At 48.4% G+C, this 19,892-nt stretch overlaps 1 protein-coding gene across 13 annotated transcripts in view; it reads left to right on the top strand.

Moving 5' to 3' along the window:
• NPHP4 (nephrocystin 4) overlaps nucleotides 1-19,892 on the top strand; it is a 130,589-nt gene that overhangs the window by 61,592 nt on the left and 49,105 nt on the right. For 10 of the 13 annotated variants that reach the window (XR_007410882.1, XR_007410881.1, XM_049110531.1 and 7 more), the window contains 5 exons: nucleotides 13,134-13,195; nucleotides 15,130-15,237; nucleotides 16,578-16,729; nucleotides 16,878-17,069; nucleotides 17,515-17,702. Coding sequence is in view for 11 of the 13 variants with exons in the window: in XM_049110531.1 (XP_048966488.1) it covers nucleotides 13,134-13,195; nucleotides 15,130-15,237; nucleotides 16,578-16,729; nucleotides 16,878-17,069; nucleotides 17,515-17,702 (702 nt within the window). In the remaining 2 variants the exon portion in view is untranslated. The remainder of the gene's footprint in view (nucleotides 1-13,133; nucleotides 13,196-15,129; nucleotides 15,238-16,577; nucleotides 16,730-16,877; nucleotides 17,070-17,514; nucleotides 17,703-19,892) is intronic. The other 3 variants (XM_025427342.3, XM_025427339.3, XM_025427346.3) reach the window with 2 other exon arrangements.

Here is a 19,892-nt window from a genome sequence, read left to right as displayed (position 1 = left end):
CCACCAGTGTGTCCGCTAATAACCACTCTTACCAGTGTAGCCCTGAAAACGTCCAGCACCACAGCCCCGAGGCTGTTGCCAGGATATCTGATGGAGTCCCTGCAGTGGTGGGCGGAAGACATGGATTTTCTCTCAGGGTTTGTTTAGAGTGTTTCCAGTTTTACTTAATAAAGTCGAATGCATTGAAGGCATAGAACATATCGCTTAAAAATACTAAACAAAGGGTACAATTTATTTCCCACTCATTCTCTCCTGTAAATCTAGCGTCTCTTCTTCCTTGACATATATTCTTAGTTACATTTAAAAAATAAAACAAGGGGTACCTAGGCAGCTCAGTCGGTTAAGCATCTGCCTTTGAGTCAGAGCATAATCCCAGGTCCTGGGATTGAGCCCCTCATTGGGCTTTCTGCTCAGTGGGGCGTCTGCTTCTCCCCCTGCCCCTCACCCTGCTTTTGCTCTCTCTCTTTCTGAAATAAATAAATAAATAAAATCTTTAAAAAAATAAAAATAAAAATACAACAAATAGTAAGCTCTGAGAAAGGTAAATATGAAAGATAGTATTCCAGATTACAAAAATAGGTAAATGTTATGATTAAATATTTTGGATTAAGCTACTCAAAAAGGACACTAGTGAAATGTAGTATGTGTAGTTCACCTGTGTCTGTGGAAATGCCAGAATAGATCATGTCCTTGGGGGACATGCCTGTACAGGTAGCTTTTATGGGGAAGATATACTGACTTTTCCTGGAAAGGAGTTTTCAAGGGTTAGTTTATGGTGCTGCTGTGGTGCTGGAAGCAAGCAGCTGGTTTGTTTGAAGACCTTCTAATCAAATTAATTCTAAACAATGATGGAATTGCCTTATCACTTGGCTGCTTGGGGCGAACACCGGCTGTACCCGCTGTGGCTCTGCGGTCTGCAGGCTTGGGTCTCATTTTCCCAATTGCCTTGACTGTTGTGAGCAGATCTGGGCTTTAAACCCAGTCTGCTGCTTGCTCTGCTTCCCAGAATTATGTTAATTTATTTTTATTTTTATTTTATTTTTAAGTTATTTTAAAAAGATTTTATTTATTTGAGAGGGAGAGAATAGGAGTGTGCAGTGCACCCATAAGTAGGCGGTGGGCAGAGGGAGAGAGAGAGAAGCAGACCCTCCGCTGAGCAGGGAGCCCGACTTGGAACTCAATCCCAGGACCCTGAGATCATGACCTGAACCAAAATCAAGAGTCAGACACTTAACTGAGCCAACCAGGTGCCCCAATTCTGGCTCAGTTTTGATTGAGTCATTTTATCCTAATTTGGGTTGTATTTTCCTGTTTATCTGCCATCAGTATTTTTTATTGGATTGCAGATATTGTGAATTTTCTTTGATTGAGAGTGCTAAATAGGTTTGTATTTGATGAATACTCTTGAGCTTTGGAAACAGTTTGATCCTTTGGGCTCTTGCCCTTAAGGGTTGTTAGGTGGGACCAGACCAGCTTTTAGTCCAGGGCTAATTATTCCCCACGACAAGACCCCTTTGTGTGCTCTGCCTGACATCTCCTGAATTATGAGGTTTGCCAGTTTGGCCTGTCTGTGCAGTAAGTCTATTTCTGCCCCATGTAAGCACTGGGGACTGTTCCAATGGCTCTGGCCCCAGCATTGGGTACTTTCCTGACCAGTCACCTACTGAATTCTAGAGGGGAGCCTCTGTAAATGACCAGAGCTCTCTTTCTGTGCACCTTGTCTTGTCTGGCACTTGGCCCTGCAAATGGGAGCTTCCTCGGTCTTCTTGGACATTCAGCTCTGTTTTCTCCACTGGGGGCCCCTGGTGCCCCGTCTCCCTGTACTGTGGCCCACAGACTCATTAGCTGCTGAGAGTTGGGGCGGTTTCAGGGCCCACTTCTTTTGTTTCCTGTCCCTGAGGATCACTGTCCTTTGTTGCCTGAATTCTAATGTCTTGAGGCCAGTTGTTTCATATATTTTGTCCCTTTAAAAAAATTTGTTTCATGGGGCGGTCAGTCTGGTCCCTATTTGCTTACTCTACATTGGTGGGAGACAGATGTCTTTGCCTGATGTCGGTGGGCTGCTGAGATCCTCCACCCAGGCCTGATGGTCTAGTGGTTTTGAAAGTTTTCCTGGCTGCTCTGTGCTACTGTGATTCACCAGCTATGTTGTGTGTTTTCATGACTTCTGAGTTGGGCTCATGCTCTATGCTGCAGTGTAGTCCCTCGTGCACTGCATTTATTTTACTTTGAAATAGATTCTTTTTTTTTTTTAATTAAAAAATTACATGGTCAAGAATAGCCAAGGCAATTTTGAAGTAGAAAAGAGGCTTCAGTTTTCCTAATTGGCAGATTTATAGTTATAGTAACTAGAACAGTGTGGCATCGGGGCAGAAATGGACAGATAAGAAGACAGAGTGTGATGACTGGACACATTATAGATAAGTGTATTACTTTACTCTTATTGTTGTAACAAATTACCATAAATGTAAAATGGCTTAAAATAGCATGAGCTTGCTGTCCCACAGTTCTGGAGGTCAGAAGTCCAAAAGGGGTCTCACAGGCTAAGGTAGAGGTTTTGGTGGGGCTGGTTCCTTCCGGAGACTCCAGGGCAGGCTCCACCTCCTTGCCTTTCCAGCCTCTAGTAGCCTTTGGCTCATTCTCTTCTCTTCGAAGTCAGCAGTGCAGTTTCCAAATCTCCCTCTGACTCTGATCCTCCTGGCTCCCTGGCACTTACCAGGACCGCTATGACTGCTGTGATAGCATTGGGCCCACCCGAACATCTAGGATGGTCTCTCCGATCAGCAGCCATGATTACCGGCAGTGCAACATCACATTGCCAGGCTCTGGGGGTTAGGATGTGGGTATTTCTGGGGTAGGAAACATCGTTCTGCTTACCACCAGGAATAGGGATGGACCAGTCACTTAACAGTGCAGGAATGCTTATCCATAAGGAACATATAAAATTAGATCCTAATTTCATATCTTGTGCAAAAATAAATTGTAGGTGGATTATGAAATAAAACTTTAGAAATTTTAGAAAACTCTAGAATTAGAAGATTAGAACGAAGAAAGGTTACAGAAATAGCTGTTCCAAATCAATAAGAAATAACGGTAACAGGAAAGAAAAATGGGCAAAACACATGAATAGGGGATTTCTATGGAAGAAGCCAGAGGGGCCCGTAAGCATGAGACAGGGCTCAGTATCAGTCGTGATCAGAGAAATGCACAATAAAATGAGGAATCATCTCATACTTCACAACTGGAGAAATGTAGCTGCCTCATATACAAGGTTCATGAGGATGCTCATGGGGAAGAAGGGTCTTACCACGCAAGCAGGAACGCTATATGGACAGCTGCTTTGAAGAGCAATTTCATAATATTTAGTTCATACCCTGCTACTCAGAAGTGCTGTTTCTAGACACCTGTTGTTGAGAGCAGCTGGTTCCTGGGTACATGGTGGCCTGCTCACTCCTCCCCCTGGGGGTGGATAAACGAGCTGGTATGTTTGTATGACCAGATGCCGTATAGCAGTCAGAATGAACCAAGAAGGTCTTTACATGTCCTCAGGGGTGAATCTTCAAGACCATGTGAGGAGTGAGGACAAGTTCTGGAAGGAAGTGTACAACGTGGCGGCTTTCAGTAACTTTGAGAACAGTTGCATGTGTCATTGACTGGTGCATGTGTGCTAATTGGATGACCCCGGACCCCTTGCTGACTGTCTCTCTTCCTCAATTTTTTCAGCTGTAAAATGGGATGCAACAAAGAACTGAATAGGAAAGAATAAAACTTGAAAAGCCTTCGAAAAAAAATTAGAGGATATTTTTGTGACTTTGGGGTTAGGAAAGCTTTCTTTTCTTTCTTTTCTTTTTCTTTCTTTCTTTCTTTCTTTCTTTCTTTCTTTCTTTCTTTCTTTCTTTCTTCTTTCTTTCTTCTTTTTAAATATTTTATTTATTTATTTTAGAGAGAGAGAGTGAGAGAGCACATTTGCATGATCCAGGGAGGGCAGAGGGAGAGAGACAAGCAGACTCCCCACTGAGCACTGAGCCCTGCTTGGGACTGGATCTCAACCCCGAGATCATGACCTGAGTTGAAACCAAAAGTCAGACACTCAGCTGACTGAGCCACCTAGGAAAGCTTTCTTAAACAAGCTAGACAATGCATAAACAAAGAAGACTAAGAAATAGGATTATATTAAAATATAAAACTTTTGTAAGAGAGAAAACTCCACAAACAAGTCGATAGACAAACCTTAAATTGAAAGACAGTTACAGTGCCTACAACCATGAGAAGTTAATTGAAGGAATTAGAATATCAGAAAGAAGCAATATTATAGGAAGAGCTCCTGCAGATCAGTAAGAAGGAAACAACTGGAAAGAAACACAGACATGGTCCACCAGAGGTTGTAGGGAGGATTGAGTGGGCAAACATCTGTGGATGCGCTCAGGATGGCCTGGCACTGGGCACGCTTCACGGCTGCCGCTGTCATCTCTGGCTGGCACCATCGCTGGGCAGTGCCACCTGCTCATTCCCCTTTTAGCCGTTGGCCCAGTGAAACAAGATGGTCCCCAGGGCAGGTGCAAATGCAGCACATCTCCATGGAGAGTTTGACCCCAGAGTCTTCAGTGGACACATACCAGTGCCCATGACACCATCCAGGGAAGTGGGTCCTCATTGGGCCCCGCACATTCAGTGTTAACTCTGTTTCTACCATTATTTTTGTTTGTTTCTATCATTTTACATTAGCCAGAAATTAAGGCAACACTTACTAAGATAGGGTTTGCTTAGTGGCTCTCTTTCTCTCCTCCCTCCCTCATCCATTCTGCAAATCCTTACTGGGACTCTGTGATGTGCCAGGTACTTTTTAGGCTCCTGTTCTCACAGAGCTTATGCTTTAATTTAATTTATTAGTTAATTTTGATTTTATTTATTAGAGAGAGAGAGAGAGAGAGCATGTATACCCACCAGCATGGGGAGCAGCGAGCAGAGGGAGAAGCACACTCTCCCCTGAGCAGGGAGCCTGATGTGGGATTTGATCCCAGGACCCTGGGACCATCACCCGAGTGGAAGGCAGATAGATGCTTAACTGACTGAGCCACCCAGGCACCTAAAAGATTGATTTTAAAAAGAGACAATAAAAAACTACCAAATATTTTAGGTAGCAAAAAGAATAGTGTAGCACCCTGGTGCGGGATGTAGATACTGGGGAAGCCATGCATATCTGGGGCAGGGAGTACATGGGAATTCTCTGTACTTTCTGTTCAATATTGCTATGAATATAATAAAACTGCCCTAAAAATAAAGTCTATTTAAGAAAAGAAACAGAGAGGGAATGACTTTTAGGAAGCTTTATAATCATGTCTGTCTTGATTTGATTAACCTGTGTTCAGGATTTCTGTCTCATCTCCATAATTGAGCTGCATCTGTGGCAGAGGTCAGCTGACTTTAAGGCCAGATAGTAAATATTTTAGGCTTTGTGGGCCGGATGCCCTGTTGTAGCTCCTCATCTCCAGTGCTGTGTAGTGGAAACCATATGAATGAGCTTGGCTGTGTTACAATAAAAGCTTACTCACAAACACAGGTTGTGGGTGGAATTTGATGAGTGGGCCATCACCTGCAGATCGCTCATCTATAGCTTTCTGTTTTGTCATGTCTTTATCAGGCTTTGGTATTTGGAGTGCTCGTTTTGCAAAATGAGTGCGTAGCTAGGGCTCTCTAGAGAAACAGAACCAGTGGGCCATCCATGTAGGAAGAGATTTATTATAAGAAATTGGCTCACACCATCAGTGGAGGCTGAGAAGAGGCCCAGGAAAGCTGCTGGGGAATTAGTCCAAATCCAGAGGCCTGAGAGTGGGGGAAAGCCACCATGCAGGTTCCAGTCTGGGTCTGAAGGCCTGCGGAGCAGGAGCATGGAGGGAAGGAGATGTGCATCCCCCATTGACAGGCAGGAACGCCCAGTTCTTCCTTCCTCCCCTCTGGTGTTCCTCAAGCCCTCAACACATGAGATGATGCCCACCCACACGGGGGCAGGGTTGGGGGGGGCAGAGCGCGTCACTCAGGGGGAGTATTCAAATAGGAATTTCATCTGGAATCATCTTCACAGACACGCTCAGAATGATGGTTGGCCACCTGTCTGGGCCCCTGTGATTCATCTAGTCTACCTGACACATAAAATTAATCATCAGTGGTTTAGTGCCGCCTTCAGCCCAGGGCCTGATCCTGGAGACCTGGGATTGAGTCCCACGTTGGGCTGCCTGCATGGAGCCTGCTTCTCCCTCTGCCTGTGTCTCTGCCTCTCTCCCTGTGTTTCTCATGAATAAATAAATAAAATCTTAAAAAAAATTAATCATCACAGTGAGTTAGGATGCTTTCTCTCTTTTTCTGGGCTTTAAAATAATTTCAACAAAAGGCAAGACTTGTTTCTTGAAGGTTTGGTAAAACTTGTCTATAAAACCATCAGGAACTCAGTGCCTTTGGGAAGGATTTTCTGATCATGCCAACCTTGAAAACAACGAAGTTATTGAGTAGCAACTTGGTTTATTCCAGAACGGCAGAGGAATTACAAAAGGAGATGTGGAGGGATCCCTGGGTGGCGCAGTGGTTTAGCGCCTGCCTTTGGCCCAGGGCGTGATCCTGGAGACCCAGGATCAAATCCCACGTCAGGCTCCCGGTGCATGGAGCCTGCTTCTCCCTCTGCCTATGTCTCTGCCTCTCTCTCTCTCTCTCTCTCTCTGTGACTATCATAAATAAATAAAAATTAAAAAAAAAAAAAAGGAGATGTGCAGACCATGGTGAACCAATAGGCCAGTTGAGAGACCAGAGAGCAAGGGTCCACTAATAGAGGGGATAGAGGGAAGGAGGAGGCTGGAAGGGATGGTTTTGAACAGGAGTTCGTGAGGAAAAGAGAACTCCATGTGGCGGCTTCTCATTAGTTCTGGGTCCCTGCTGGTACCCAGATGGGACCCGGTGGGGGATGGCACCTGCTGACCCTCCACTCCTTCTCCCAGCTCAGTGGGGTTTCCTTAGCTCGTTTTCACCACCTTCGAGTTTCTTTTTTTTAAGGTTTTTTATTTATTCATGAGAGATCGAGAGAGAGAGAGAGAGAGAGAGAGAGAGAGAGAAGCAGAGACACAGGCAGAGGGAGAAGCAGGCTCCATGTAGGGAGCCCGACGTGGGACTTGATCCCGGGGCTCCAGGATCACACCCTGGGCTGAAGGCAGGTGCCAAATAGCTGAGCCACCCAGGGATCCCCTACCTTCAAGTTTTTATTATGGTTATGGCTCTATTTAGGTTTTCTATCTCAGCTCAGGTTAACTTTGGGGATATATATAGTCTATAGATGAATGGATCCTGGGATAAACTTGTATGTAATGTAAATATCCTAATTTCTATCTCTGTGTGGATTCCTTTGCCATTCCTGGTCTCCTGGTGAGTGTCTCCTTCTCTTGGGCAGATTCATCAGAGGTGTTTACCTTTTATCTTCTGTAGGGAGTCGGCTCTTGCATACCTTCATTAATTCCTGTGCTGTTTTGAAGTTTCTAATTGTGTCTTTAATTTTAATGTAATTAATTATAATTTAATTTTATATGCTTTTGCCTTTATTAATCCCTTCTTTTTTTTTAAAGTTTTAAAGAAGTTGAATGCTTAGCTTATTTTCATTTGCCTTTTTAAAAAAATTTTATTTATTTATTCATGACACAGAGAGAGAAAGACAGAGACATAGGCAGAGGGAGAAGCAGACTCCCTGTGGAGAGCTCAATGCGGGACTCGATCCCAGGACCCTGGGATCCCAACCTGAGCCAAAGGCAGCTCAACCATGGAGTTACTGTCCCTCCATTTGTCTGTTTAATAAAACATTTCAGGTCCTGTGGTTTCTTTCCAAGTACTTCTTTGACTCTATTTCTGACATATTGATCTACAGTGTTCTTATTTTCTAAATTATTGGTTTCAATTTCTATTTTCCTTTGACCTTGAATTTAGAAGTTTAGAAAAAATAGTCTTGCATTGAAATACCCAGAGTAAACTGCTCATGTTTGGAGCCCGGCGCAGGCATCTCCCAGGCATAGTGTGCTCTTCCACAACTCTCTGATCTTGGGACACCTGTTGTTTATTCCATACTGTTGTGTGTCTCCTCCTTCCTCTGTTGCCCTCAGAATGAATCAGTCCAGTTTGCCATGGTGACACATAATCCCCAGATCTCACCGCTTTAAAACAAAAGGCTTTTATTTCCTGTTCTTGCTCCACATCCCCTGCAGGTTGGTAACAACTCTGTCTTTCGTGGTCACAGATGGCCGGCGTAGTCTGAGTTCTGCTGGCCATAGCACCACGAGGAAAGGGACGTGTCGGAGGTACCTGCCCCACAGTCAGTTGCTGTGGCATGGAAGTGACACACAGGACCCCTCCCAGCTCCTGGCTGAGAGTGAGCCGGGTGGCTCCATCTAGTGGCAAGTGCCCTAATTTGTGCCCTGATGGTGAAGAGGTGCAGATCTTTGGTGTGGGCACTTGTCCAACCCTGAGCACTGTCCTAGGAGCATCTCACGAATGGGGGCTGTGTGTACTCCTCTTTCTATTGCCCACCGGGGTCCTGGGCCAGGAAAGCACTGGGCACATGTTTGCAGAGCTGATGTGAGGCTGGCTGTGTCCTGGCACTCGGGTTCTGTCTCTCTGTCTGCCTTCCACACCCGGTCCCCTTACCATCCAGCTCTCCCATTGTTAGCTTCCTTCCAGGAAGGGTTTCTCCCCATAGCGACCCCAGGAGCTCTGAGGTCACCCTGGGGCTTAGGAAGCCCAGCAGAGAGAAGTCCTGTTCAGGTGTTCCATGAACGTCTTGAGATGGAGCCCCTTCACGCTGCTGTGTCCCCCACCATTCCTCGTGTGGTTAAGAGCTGGGAGGGTGCTTCTCCAACTGGAGGCCATTGCTGCTGCTCTCGGGAGAGAGTGTGGAGTCAGGGCATGGAGCTAGCAGATGTGTCAGCCGTGGATTGAGTGCCTGACCTCGGGACTCCCAAGTCCAAGGTCATCCCTGGCACTCTGCTGCTTCTGTGTGTGGTGGCACCCAGGCTTGGCAGCTGCTCCTGCATCTTGAGATGCTCAAACGGGCAGATACCAACACTTCATGCCCCTCCTGTGCTGTACGATCAGGATGCAGACCAGGGAGAGCTGGCCTGTCCCCTGGAAGCTGGCCACCTCCAGCTCCACGTGGGCAGCTGGGCACAGAGCAGCGCCCATGGGAGGCCAGACATTCTTAGGCTCCAGGGCATGTTGTGGAGGTTCAGGGGGAAGGGGACCCCTCCCCACAAAGACAGCTCACTTTGGGCTCCAGATCCATCCATTGGCCAGCGGGACAGGTGTCTCCCTGGATGGTTGGGGGGAGAGTGTGTCTCCCCTGTGCAGAGCTTGAGTTCTTTGCAAAGAGACTTGCCATTCCACCCATTGACAGGTTGCTGGAGGGATCAGGATCTAGTACCGACGTCCTCCATTCTCCACTGCCATTTGGGGCCAGCAGGTCTGCACCGACCCATCCTGATTGCATTTGCTTTATTTAATTTGGATTTTATTGCTGCATTTGTGTTACATTGATGTGATTGCCTTCATCCCAGGTTCATTCGTGTTTAATTGGTGATGGAAACTTTTTCTCCTTTGATATTTACCAACTTAGTCGGTTCTGTTGGAAATCTTGATGACATGAGGCTGTCATGTTAAGTGAGGGACTTCGGCTCTCTGTCATGAATGATCTTTATGTCCTCTCTAGAATTAATGAGGGAGCAGAGGTCCACTCCTCACCCTCCAGGAAGCAGTGCACAGAGCCACTAGAGGGCACTCGGTCTTGGTTTTTGGAAACTCAGAATTTCCCTGACCCATATTTTGCTCTTCAGTGTTCTGGTGGTGTCAGAATGTTGGTATGTTTGCTTCAGTAGATTTGACAAATAGCCGGGTCGAGGGAAATATGTCACCATGGCCTTTCCCGGAATATCCTGAGTCAGGTTCTTGGCATGGTTGTGACCTTCTGCGTGTCGATGCTGCGGGGACGTCCTCTCCAATGGAAGGCTCCCTGCCCCCGGGGCAGTCGTGTCACCCAGGCAGTCATGCAGGACCGGGAGTTTGAACCGCCCAGCTGGAGCCATGTGAATGGGCAGATTTAAAGGGATCCCAGGGTGTGTGTGCTCTGCTGTAGGATGTTAGTGTGTGGCTCAGAGCAGAAGCCTTGATGGGGACGAGTCACTGCTTCAGCCAGCCTTAGGCTTTGGGTGCCCCATGGGATTCCCCACTCCTCTGGGGCCTAGTTCGCCGAGGCAGGGCACCTTGCATGTCTGGGTTTTATTTTATTTTTATTTTTATTTTTAAAGATAGATTTATTTATTTATTTATTCATTCATTCATTCATTCATTCATTCATTCATTCAGAGAGAGAGAGAGAGAGAGAGGCAGAGACACAGCCAGAGGGAGAAGCAGGCTCCATGCAGGGAGCCCGATGTGGGACTCGATCCCGGGTCTCCAGGATCACACTCCAGGCTGCAGGCGGCACTAAACTGCTGCGCCACAGGGGCTGCCCTATGTCTGGGTTTTATAGTACTGCCAGCAGCAGCATGGACAGAACCATGACACCTTTGTAGTGACGCTCCCTTATCAGCACCTGGGACGTGCATCTTCTCCTGTGTCCTCTGCTTAGGAAACATCTGGGTACAGCAGCAGCTTTATCAGGTGCACGCATCCCTTGCCCCAAAGAGCCCCATGCACCCCCCAGGTCCAGAGGGCAATGCCATTTCCCAGGTGCCAGAGTGCATATTGTTCTGGGCCTAACTTCGCAGTATTCTGGAAGCGGCTGGTGTGGGCAGCGATGGGACCTTGGGACACGCAGGTGTGCTTGGGACACATGTTCCTCACTGTCCCTGCCTGCCCTGCCTGCCTGAGCAACAGGTGGCCGGTGTGGTGGGGCTGGTGCAGCTGGAGGTGTGGATGCTGCAGGCAGGCCTGGGCTCTTCTGTGTGCAAGTCCAGCCCCTCTCCAGCTACAGCCCCCTAGTGCCCTGGGCCACCCGGCATCCTGTGTGCTGGAGGGCCTCAGCCACCTTCACTCTGAGCAACTTCTGCGGCGAGGCCCATGGCCACCCCGTCACTGAGCTGCCTGTCCCTTTATCTCTACACAGATTAGGTTTATGTCCCTCATTTCCTGTGATCAGTGTCTTAGGGAGGATGGCTTTTTACCCCCAAATAGTTAGAAATGAGGGTCTTCAGGTGGATTTGCCATATGAGTTCTTAGTGTCTAAAGAACCTTTAAATAGTGATTAAAGCCTTATTTTCAGGGCCCAGTGGGACACTTATTTTTCCCCATCTTTCTTTAAGTCACAGTGACTCTGTCTTGAGCAACGATGAGCCCTTCTTCCCTCTGCCTTTTGGGGCAGCTGTTCCCCCATCCTCTAAGATCGCCAGACCCCTTGCTCCCAGGATGAGGCTTCTGCCAGTGAAGGCCTGACCTGCAGCTAGACCTAGGCGGACTTGTGAGCACCCTTCCGCAGGCCTGCCTCAGTTTCTCCCCAGAATGCACAGCCATGTTTCAGAGAAGCACTCCTAGGGAGATAGCTGGCATTTGGGACAAAGGGCTTCAGTGCTCCATGCTACTCAGGTCTGGCCCATGGTTGGTGATGATGGGCAGGGAGGAAGTTGTACTGTGGGCTCCCCAGTGCTTCTGGGGGGACTTCTGTGCCCTCCAGCCTGGGAGTTTTCTCCAGGAAGACCACTGCCTGGCCTTCTGTTCACCTGTGCACTTGTCTTTATATCCTCTATGATCCTGTCTGGTCCCCTCACCAAAGTGCTTTCTGGGCCGTGTTGATGTTTCCCATCTGTGTGATGCTGCAGGTGTGCCCTCCCGGCAGAGAAAACACCTGGTCACAGGTCTTTATGTGACCCTGTGGGACACAGATAGCCCAGGTGTCAGTGGAGGCAGTTTGGGCTTCTAGAAGCTGAATTGACAGGAGGGAGGCTTGGACGATTGAGCTTCTGTTGACTGTGATTTTCAGCGAGTTGAGGCTGATGGGGGAGTAACAGAGTGTCTTCAGACAGGTGGTGAATCTTGCTGGAGCAGAAATGTGAGCTGCTCCTTTGTCTCAGGCAGTCAGTGGGGACCTGTCCGCACAGCATTAGCCCTGGTGGTGGGGGAGCCACTGGTCTGGTCCCTTCCCATTTCCTGCAGTTTCATCCTTGTGACCAGAGTCAGTCTGTGGGGCTTTCCAGAGTCCCGGTATCAGGGTGGGATACGGAGGACTCAGTGGCTCTGTAATGCTTTCCGCCTTGGGATGGGCAGTGAGCTGCCGCCAGCACTCTCAAGTGGAGGGAGAGGTTCTTGGCTGCTGGAATCCTCCTCCACACTTTGCTTCTGGTGAGATGACACCTTTCTTGGGAGCACAGCTGGATTCATGATCTGCTGTGAGCTGGTTTCAGGGGTGAAGGCTTGCAGGCCAGAGTGTTTCTCAGTTTCTGGGAAGCGCCCTGACTTGGCTTGTGAGGATGGGGCTGGCCCCTGGACTTGGCAGGAGGATGGCACCTTGGAGCCTGCAGGAGCCAGCCTTGGCATCACCAAGGTCAAGGACATGCATGGCCACCGGCCCCTCCTGGGCCCAGCATGCCCACATCTAGAGTACGCTGGACTCAGGACAGGTTGTGTGCGCTGGGCATCTGCGGGGGTGGAGGCAGGAACAGCAGGGTGCGGCATGTGCATCTGCTTCAAAGTTGCTTACTTAGCACAACAGCAAGTCCACCCTGGTCAGAGGAGTGGGGGTGCCAGGCCAGCTGACCCAGGGCCCCAGCTCTCCAGAGTCGGGAGTAAGAGCAGATGGGAAGATGGAAAGGCACAGGATGGGTGTGTGAGGACTTCATGGGTCATGAAGCCCATTCTTGGTGACACCACACAGTCAGAAAGTATGAGGCCAGGTGGGGTGGCCAGGGGTAGGGGAACTGGAGTGACAGCAGCCCGAGCTCAGCTTCGTCCTCTGAGGCTGTGACCTGGGGGAGCGGCTCTGGACCTTACTGCAGAGTGATTGGACTGCCCAACGCCAGCGGCAACACCAGTCACAGCCGGGGGCAGATGGGTCAGGCCCTGAGTCAGGCCTCCCAAGGCTCCTGAGTGCCCCTCCCCACCTCTGTCTGCTTCCCCCCCAGACCTGCCAGCACTGCCGCCCCAGGGGCTCGCTGCCCTCCAGGACTCGCCGGTGGGACCAGGGGTAAGTCTGGGCTGAGAGGCCTGTTTCAGAATTCCAAAATCCATTAATTAAAGGCCCCAGGGGCAGAACATTCTCTGCATCATTAAGAACAGTGGTGTCTCTTTTGTTTTGCTGGGACACATTCAGTACTTTTAAAAAATGATGTGCTCTCTCTGGCAGTTATGTCTGATAGCTGAGAATCTTTCAGGGCCGAGTAGACTTTGTTTTTTTCTGAGGTGCCACAGTGTGGTCTTCATTTCCTTTTTTTTTTTTTTTTTAAGTTCGGTTTTTAAAGTTTTTTAAAAGATTTTATTTATTCATGAGAAACAGAGAGAGAGAGAGAGAGAAAGACAGACACAGGCAGAGGGAGAAGCAGGCTCCATGCAGGGAGCCCGATGTGGGACTCGATCCCAGGTCTCCAGGATCACGCCCTGGACTGAAGGTGGCGCTAAACCGCTGAGCCACCCAGGCTGCCCTGTGGTCTTCATTTCCTCCTGTCTTGTCTCTACCAGGAGAGGGTGCCTGGCACTGACCACTGCCCTGGGCAGTGGGGCCAAAGCCAGGCCCATAGGCTGAGCAGCTGGTGCTGGTAAAGATGGGCCACCGCCTGTCAGACAGCAGATAGTTCTGTGTGCGAGGGTCTCCTGCATAGGAAGAGAGGTGCTGGTTGTTGGCTGGCCATTGAGTCCACCCCTTTGTAACCCCAAGCTTGTCACAGTGCTTGCCAGTGGTTCCGGCATCACCTTGTTCAGGGTCAGAGTTGGCTTGTCTACCTGATGACTTTGCCAGCATCACCCTGGAAAATGACTTATCTAGAAAAGTCGAATAACTCACTATCAAAGTCTGTCTCAAGGAAGTGGGTTTAACGTGTACCAAGCAGCTTGGAGACTCGCTCAGAAGTGAACGTTTTATTTGCCTGAAGACACAGGTCTGGAGACAGCCTCCCAAGCTTCCCTACTGGCCCGTTACAGCAGTTTCCATGTCACCCTAAGTGTTCAGGGCCACAGAACAGTGCTGCCCACTTCCTGAGGCAGGAAAGTCTCAAAACAGCTTGTGGGTCTGAAGGGAGCTGAACAGACCCCACAGCTCTTCTCTGCCCTTGGGGCTGCTGCTGGGGTCCCCCATTGCCACATGCCTATCCCAGCCACTCCTTTGATCTGTCTCGTGTTGGGTTCCTCTGTCCCAGTACCGTGTTGGGCCAGCTAACTGTATATGTCATAAAGTGAGTCCAAGATTTGAGAGGCAGGTCTTCCATGGAGCGTAGGCCCTCCTTACAGCTGCATTCACTTTCCAGACATCTGCGACGTGACAGGAGGCTTACATGCACCAGGTTCTGGCCAAGCCCTTTCCACGACTTCTCATTTAATTCCTGTGATAGTCCTGTGATTTAGGTACTATTTTCACCCCCATTTTGCAGATGAGGAGACAGAGGAAAAGAAAGGACTCAATGGCCTGCCCTCAGTCACACAGTAATAGTGGTGTGGGGATTCAGTCTCAGCAGCTGTCCCTAGAGCTCATGTCGGCTCCCATTCCAGTCACTGCCTCAGTGACGGGATTGTGTCCCAGGCACAGCGGTGGTGAGACCTGGAAGGGACCTTGCACCTGTTCAGTCCCTGGCTGGATGTGAAATCCAGAGAAGTTCAAAGACCAGCTGCCCCCACAGCCCATAAGTGGCAGAGAACCTGTCTTCCTCGGCCCTTCCTCTTTTCTACCTGCTGTTCCTTGTTACTATTGTTTTTATGCCAGTGTTACCACGTGGTAGGGACCACAATCTTGCCTCTTAGTAACTAGTAAAGGAACGAGGAGCAGCCACCCAGCAAGCGGTTGCAGACCTCACTGCCTTCTGTGCTATGTCTCCTGGGTTTATGCCAGTGTGAGTGTATGTGTGTGTGTGGGGGCGCTGGAATGTAGGGGGGCTGTGTTCCACCTCTCACCCACTCTTCCTCCCCCTCTAGTTGTCCCTTTCCCAGCTCGCAGCTTCCCCACAGCCTACCACCCGCTCCCGCTCAGCCACACCCCCTCCACGGCAACCCGACAGCTCTAAGCCTCCGCCGGCCCAGGAGGTAAGCATGGCCACCCTTCCTCCTTCCAGGGAATGGCTCTGAACTCCTGACATCTGCTGGAGTCTTTGACTTTGTGAGCTGTGCTGGTCCTTGGGGAGGTGGCTGAGACCTTCGTGGGTTCTCTGTGACATGGGTGTAGGGACAGGGTGGCAGGGGGAGTGGGTGGGCATGGCTTACTTCCATGCCCCAGGTACTTGCCACCTTTCTGTCCTGCAGACCTGGGAATTTGGTGTGGGAGCTCTCCCTGCTATGAGGCTTACTTAGGCTTTTGTTCTGCCTGACAAGACAAAGTTAGACCCCCCTCAGATCTCTGTACATGAAGGGGGAAGGAAAGTTTTGTTAGAGTTCTAAATAGAGGCTGATCCAAGCCTCCAGCGCTCCAGGACACTCTCCTTGTTGGCAGCAGCTGAAGGAGAAGTAGTGAAGCCCACCGTCCTGGATTTGGATGCATCTAGTGGGGAAAACAGGCCTGTGTTTCCACTGACCTTGGGGAATTCACATAGAGTTTGGTTTCAAAAGTTGGCTGGCTCACCTGCAAACTGTATCTTCCGTCCTGTACTGGAAGTCTATTGAGGAAAAATAGCGCCACTAAATTATTTACTTGAAAACAGTACCGTGAGATGCCTTATTCTAGAACATGTCTAGGGCTCACGTATTTATGAAAAGCCTGCATTTCTTATTATAGGCAGCTGAGACATGTCGGAGTTATCGCTGGTTTTGTGGTATTCCTTTTGAGCTGAAACAGAAAGCTAGGTGAGCTGGTGTGAAAGAGAGCATTCTGATTTCCAAACAGTCTCTTCATTTAGACACATCTTCTGCTCTGGAGGGATGTGGAAGGTGGAATACAAAGGAATGACTAGAATATTCAGGTGATGGGATCAGAGAAATGTCTATACAGGCGAGCTGGGAGCTGAGTAGTGGTCTGTCTTGCAGCGTTGAAGGAGGGTTCATTTTTCTGATCTATCAATGTGGTTTTTATGTTAATTGACCTTCTCAGACAGCAGATCTCTCAATGGTGCCAGTTCATAAAATTGATGATACCTCCCTCATTGCTTTTTGACTCACCTAAAATACGAATTGGCCCAGATAAATTAGAATTTCAGATAAGTGGTGACTTTTTAGTGTAAGTTCCAGATATTTCATGGGACATACTTACATTATACCATAATTATTCATTGTTTGCCTAAAGTGTAAGAGGCACTTGGGCGTCCTGTATTTCCCTTTGCTGAAGCTAGCAGTCCGACAGGTGGCTCATCAATGAACACCCCCCCATCTCAGCCTCCTCAGTTGTTACAGGCTGGGATCCTTGTTGGCCTCACTTGGGGCCGCATTTTGCTCAGCAGGAGCCCCCCTCGGAGGGCAGGATCTCTCACCTGGAGGCCCAGCTGAGCCAGGCGTCCTTGGTCCTGGGAGCCTCTGTTGCTGAACAGCTGCAGGAGCTGCCTTTTACGCCGGTGCACACCCCGATTGTTGTGGGAGCCCAGACCAGGAGGTGAGAGGTGGCCCTGAGGCCCCTGGCATGCTGTGCTGGGAAGACTGACTCTGAACAACAGGCTTTCCCCAGACAGGGGTTGTCGGCAGGTCCTACCTCTTTGCCGGCCCTTTTCTGGAGGCCGGCCACCATGATCTTTCTGTTTTAGCTCTGGAAGTAAGCTCTCACGAGCCTCAATGGTGCTCCTGCAAGCCTGCGGCTTTCCTGAGATTCTGGATGCCAATAAGCAACCAGCCGAGGCTGTAAATCCTACAGATCCCGTGAAATTCAACCCCCAAAAGGAAGAATCAGATTGTCTACAAAGCAATGAGATAGTGCTGCATTTTCTTGCCTTTAGCAGGTGCGATCTTAAATATTCTATTTATGTTACTCTTTACCTGGCTTTCACTTTCCTTGCATTGAAGAAACCCCTCTGTATGGCTCTGAGTTGGCAGGACTCTCTATGCTGAGGTCTTCCTGGATTAAGGAATGCTATGTGTTTTTGTTTTTATTTGGTTAGGGTGCTCACACAGCCATCTCTAGATGCTGTGAAACTGGCTTTGCCTGAACTTCTGTCATTGACATGGACAGTGTTGTTGGCCAATTCTTGGTATTCATGTAGCTCTGAGAGCAGGGTTCTCCAGCTGGGGCTGAAATGGGTTGCTGTCTGACGGGCTCCCCGAGATCCCAGTAGAGCTGCTCATGTGGGTGGATGAGGCAGTGTCTTGCCTGTGGTGCTGGGCTCTTGAAAACCCAGGTTCTCTGCTATGGATACTTGATTAATTTGGGGCTTTTTTTGGATTCAGAGTGTCCCAGGACTGCCAGGGAGCACCGTGGCCAAAGACCGTGTATTTCACCTTCCAGTTCTATCGCTTCCCACCCGTGACAACGCCACGCTTGCAGCTGATCAGGCTGGACGAGACGGGCAGGACAGGCTCTGGTTCCCTGTTGTATCTCCTGGTTCTCACTGACAAAGATGGCTCCTCTGATGCTGGTAAGTGCTTATGTGTCTGGCAAAGATGTGAGAAATCCAGCATTGAGCCTTGTTTATAAATTGTATTACTTACAAAATATTGTATGGTGAAAATATTCAAACACGTGCAGAATTTTTTTTTTTAATTTTTTTTTATTTATGATAGTCACAGAGAGAGAGAGAGAGGCAGAGACACAGGCAGAGGGAGAAGCAGGCTCCATGCACCGGGAGCCTGACGTGGGATTCGATCCCGGGTCTCCAGGATCGCGCCCTGGGCCAAAGTCAGGCGCCAAACCGCTGCGCCACCCAGGGATCCCTACGTGCAGAATTTGAAGGAATAGTGTAATGAACCAGTGCTTCTGCCAGTGGGTGCCAGCAGCTGTCAACTGTGCCCCGCCCCCCCAGACCCTAGATCCCTCAAAGCAAAATCTGTGACTATTTCCTTATGTATTTTTAAAAAGTAAAGAGTCAACTCTGGGAAACGAACTAGGGGTGGTGGAAGGGGAGGTGGGAGGGGGGTGGGGGTGCCTGGGTGACGGGCACTGAGGTGGGCACTTGACGGGATAAGCACTGGGTATTATTCTATATGTTGGCAAATTGAACACCAATAAAAAATAAATTTATAAAAAAAAGAAGAAGAAGAAATAGAGGGTAGTGGGATGCCAGAGAGAGGAAACATCTTGAACAAATTAGAAAAGAAAAGAAAAGAAAAAAAAAAGATATCTGAAAAAAAATAGTCTTGTTTGAGAGGACATAAACTCAGTATTATCCTGCTTAAAATTAATAATAATCCCTTAAATGTTATCAAATATTTAGCTACTGTTCAAATTTTCCCAGGAACTTTATAAAAAACTTTTTCGAACTTGATGGAAGAAGGATTTTTGTTTGTTTGTTTTTATGGAGGATACAGTTTTTAATAGTTTGTTCAGATCAAGATCTTGGGAAGGTGTGAGTTGCGGTGACATGACTCTCCAGTGTGTGTGTCTGCAGCTCCCCTGCCGCCCCTGGCCTTGGTTGTTGTGTTATTTGTTGAAGTACCCACATTGCTTCATCCTTCAGAGCTTCGCACCATCTACACTTGGGTTTTGCCTCCCAGTGGTGACATTTACAGTGCCCTTCTCTGTCACCTGTTTTTCCTGGACATTGGAGATCTCTATGCATGGTCAGAGGGATGTTTTTGTTTTGGGCAGGAACTCTCTGGGGCTGGGGCTGTGCAGGGGCTGGTCCCTTCTTTCTGTGGATAGTCAGTGGCTGTTAGGATGGTTGCCCATAGGCTGGTTATTTTGCTCAAGGTTGAACAGTGGTGATGTTGTACTTCTGGAACACCTTTTTTTTTTTTTTTTTTTTTTTTTTTTATTTATGATAGACGTAGAGAGAAAGAGAGAGAGAGGCAGAGACACAGGCAGAGGGAGAAGCAGCTCTATGCTGGGAGCCCGACGCGGGACTCGATCCCGGGACTCAATCCCGGGACTCCAGGATCGCGCCCTGGGCCAAAGGCAGGCGCTAAACTGCTGAGCCACCCAGGGATCCCCATCTGGAACACCTTTTTGTTTCTCAACTGGAATCCTTCCATATAGAGAAACTTGCCCTCCTCAACTATGGGGTTACTTTGAGGTGTAGTCCATGTAGGAAAGGCAGAATGGTGTTCAGTTCTTCCCATTTATTTACAAATTTTCAAAATAATGAGCCAGTTCCCTAGCATTGTTTGAAAGTGGGGCCAAGGGCTTTTGTTTCTGGCATCATTATAAACCACACTGCAATGGATCAAAACATACCAAATATATTGTTTTTATCAATGATGAGTTACCCCTCTTTGGCCAGTGGCAGGGTTTTTGAGGGGCAGAGCTGGGAATCCTTGCTGCCCCTTCAGTAGAAAGAACAGGTGGGAAATGCCATATTAAAATGATAATCAAGTGAAAGTAGTTTGGTGACATTAGCATCAGACAAAAGAGACAAAAGGCAAATGCGGTAATGAGGATAAAGAAGCCTATTAAATATAATCAAGAGAATAATCACTAGGAAAATAAATAATTCTGAACCTGTGAACTGCCAACAAGCAGCTTCAAAACACAAAAGAAATGTTGACACATTGACAGACTTTAGAAGGGGAAATTGACAAATCTATGGTTGTGGAAGGTGATGAACCTCCAAGTGAATTGACGCATCAAGCAGAAAATAATCAAGGATGTAATAAGATACAATTTAAAAAAA

The sequence above is a fragment of the Canis lupus genome, chromosome 5 (assembly GCF_003254725.2).
Source record: "Canis lupus dingo isolate Sandy chromosome 5, ASM325472v2, whole genome shotgun sequence".
NCBI classification, from domain to species: domain Eukaryota; kingdom Metazoa; phylum Chordata; class Mammalia; order Carnivora; family Canidae; genus Canis; species Canis lupus.
This window is presented reverse-complemented; position numbering and strand designations above follow the sequence as displayed.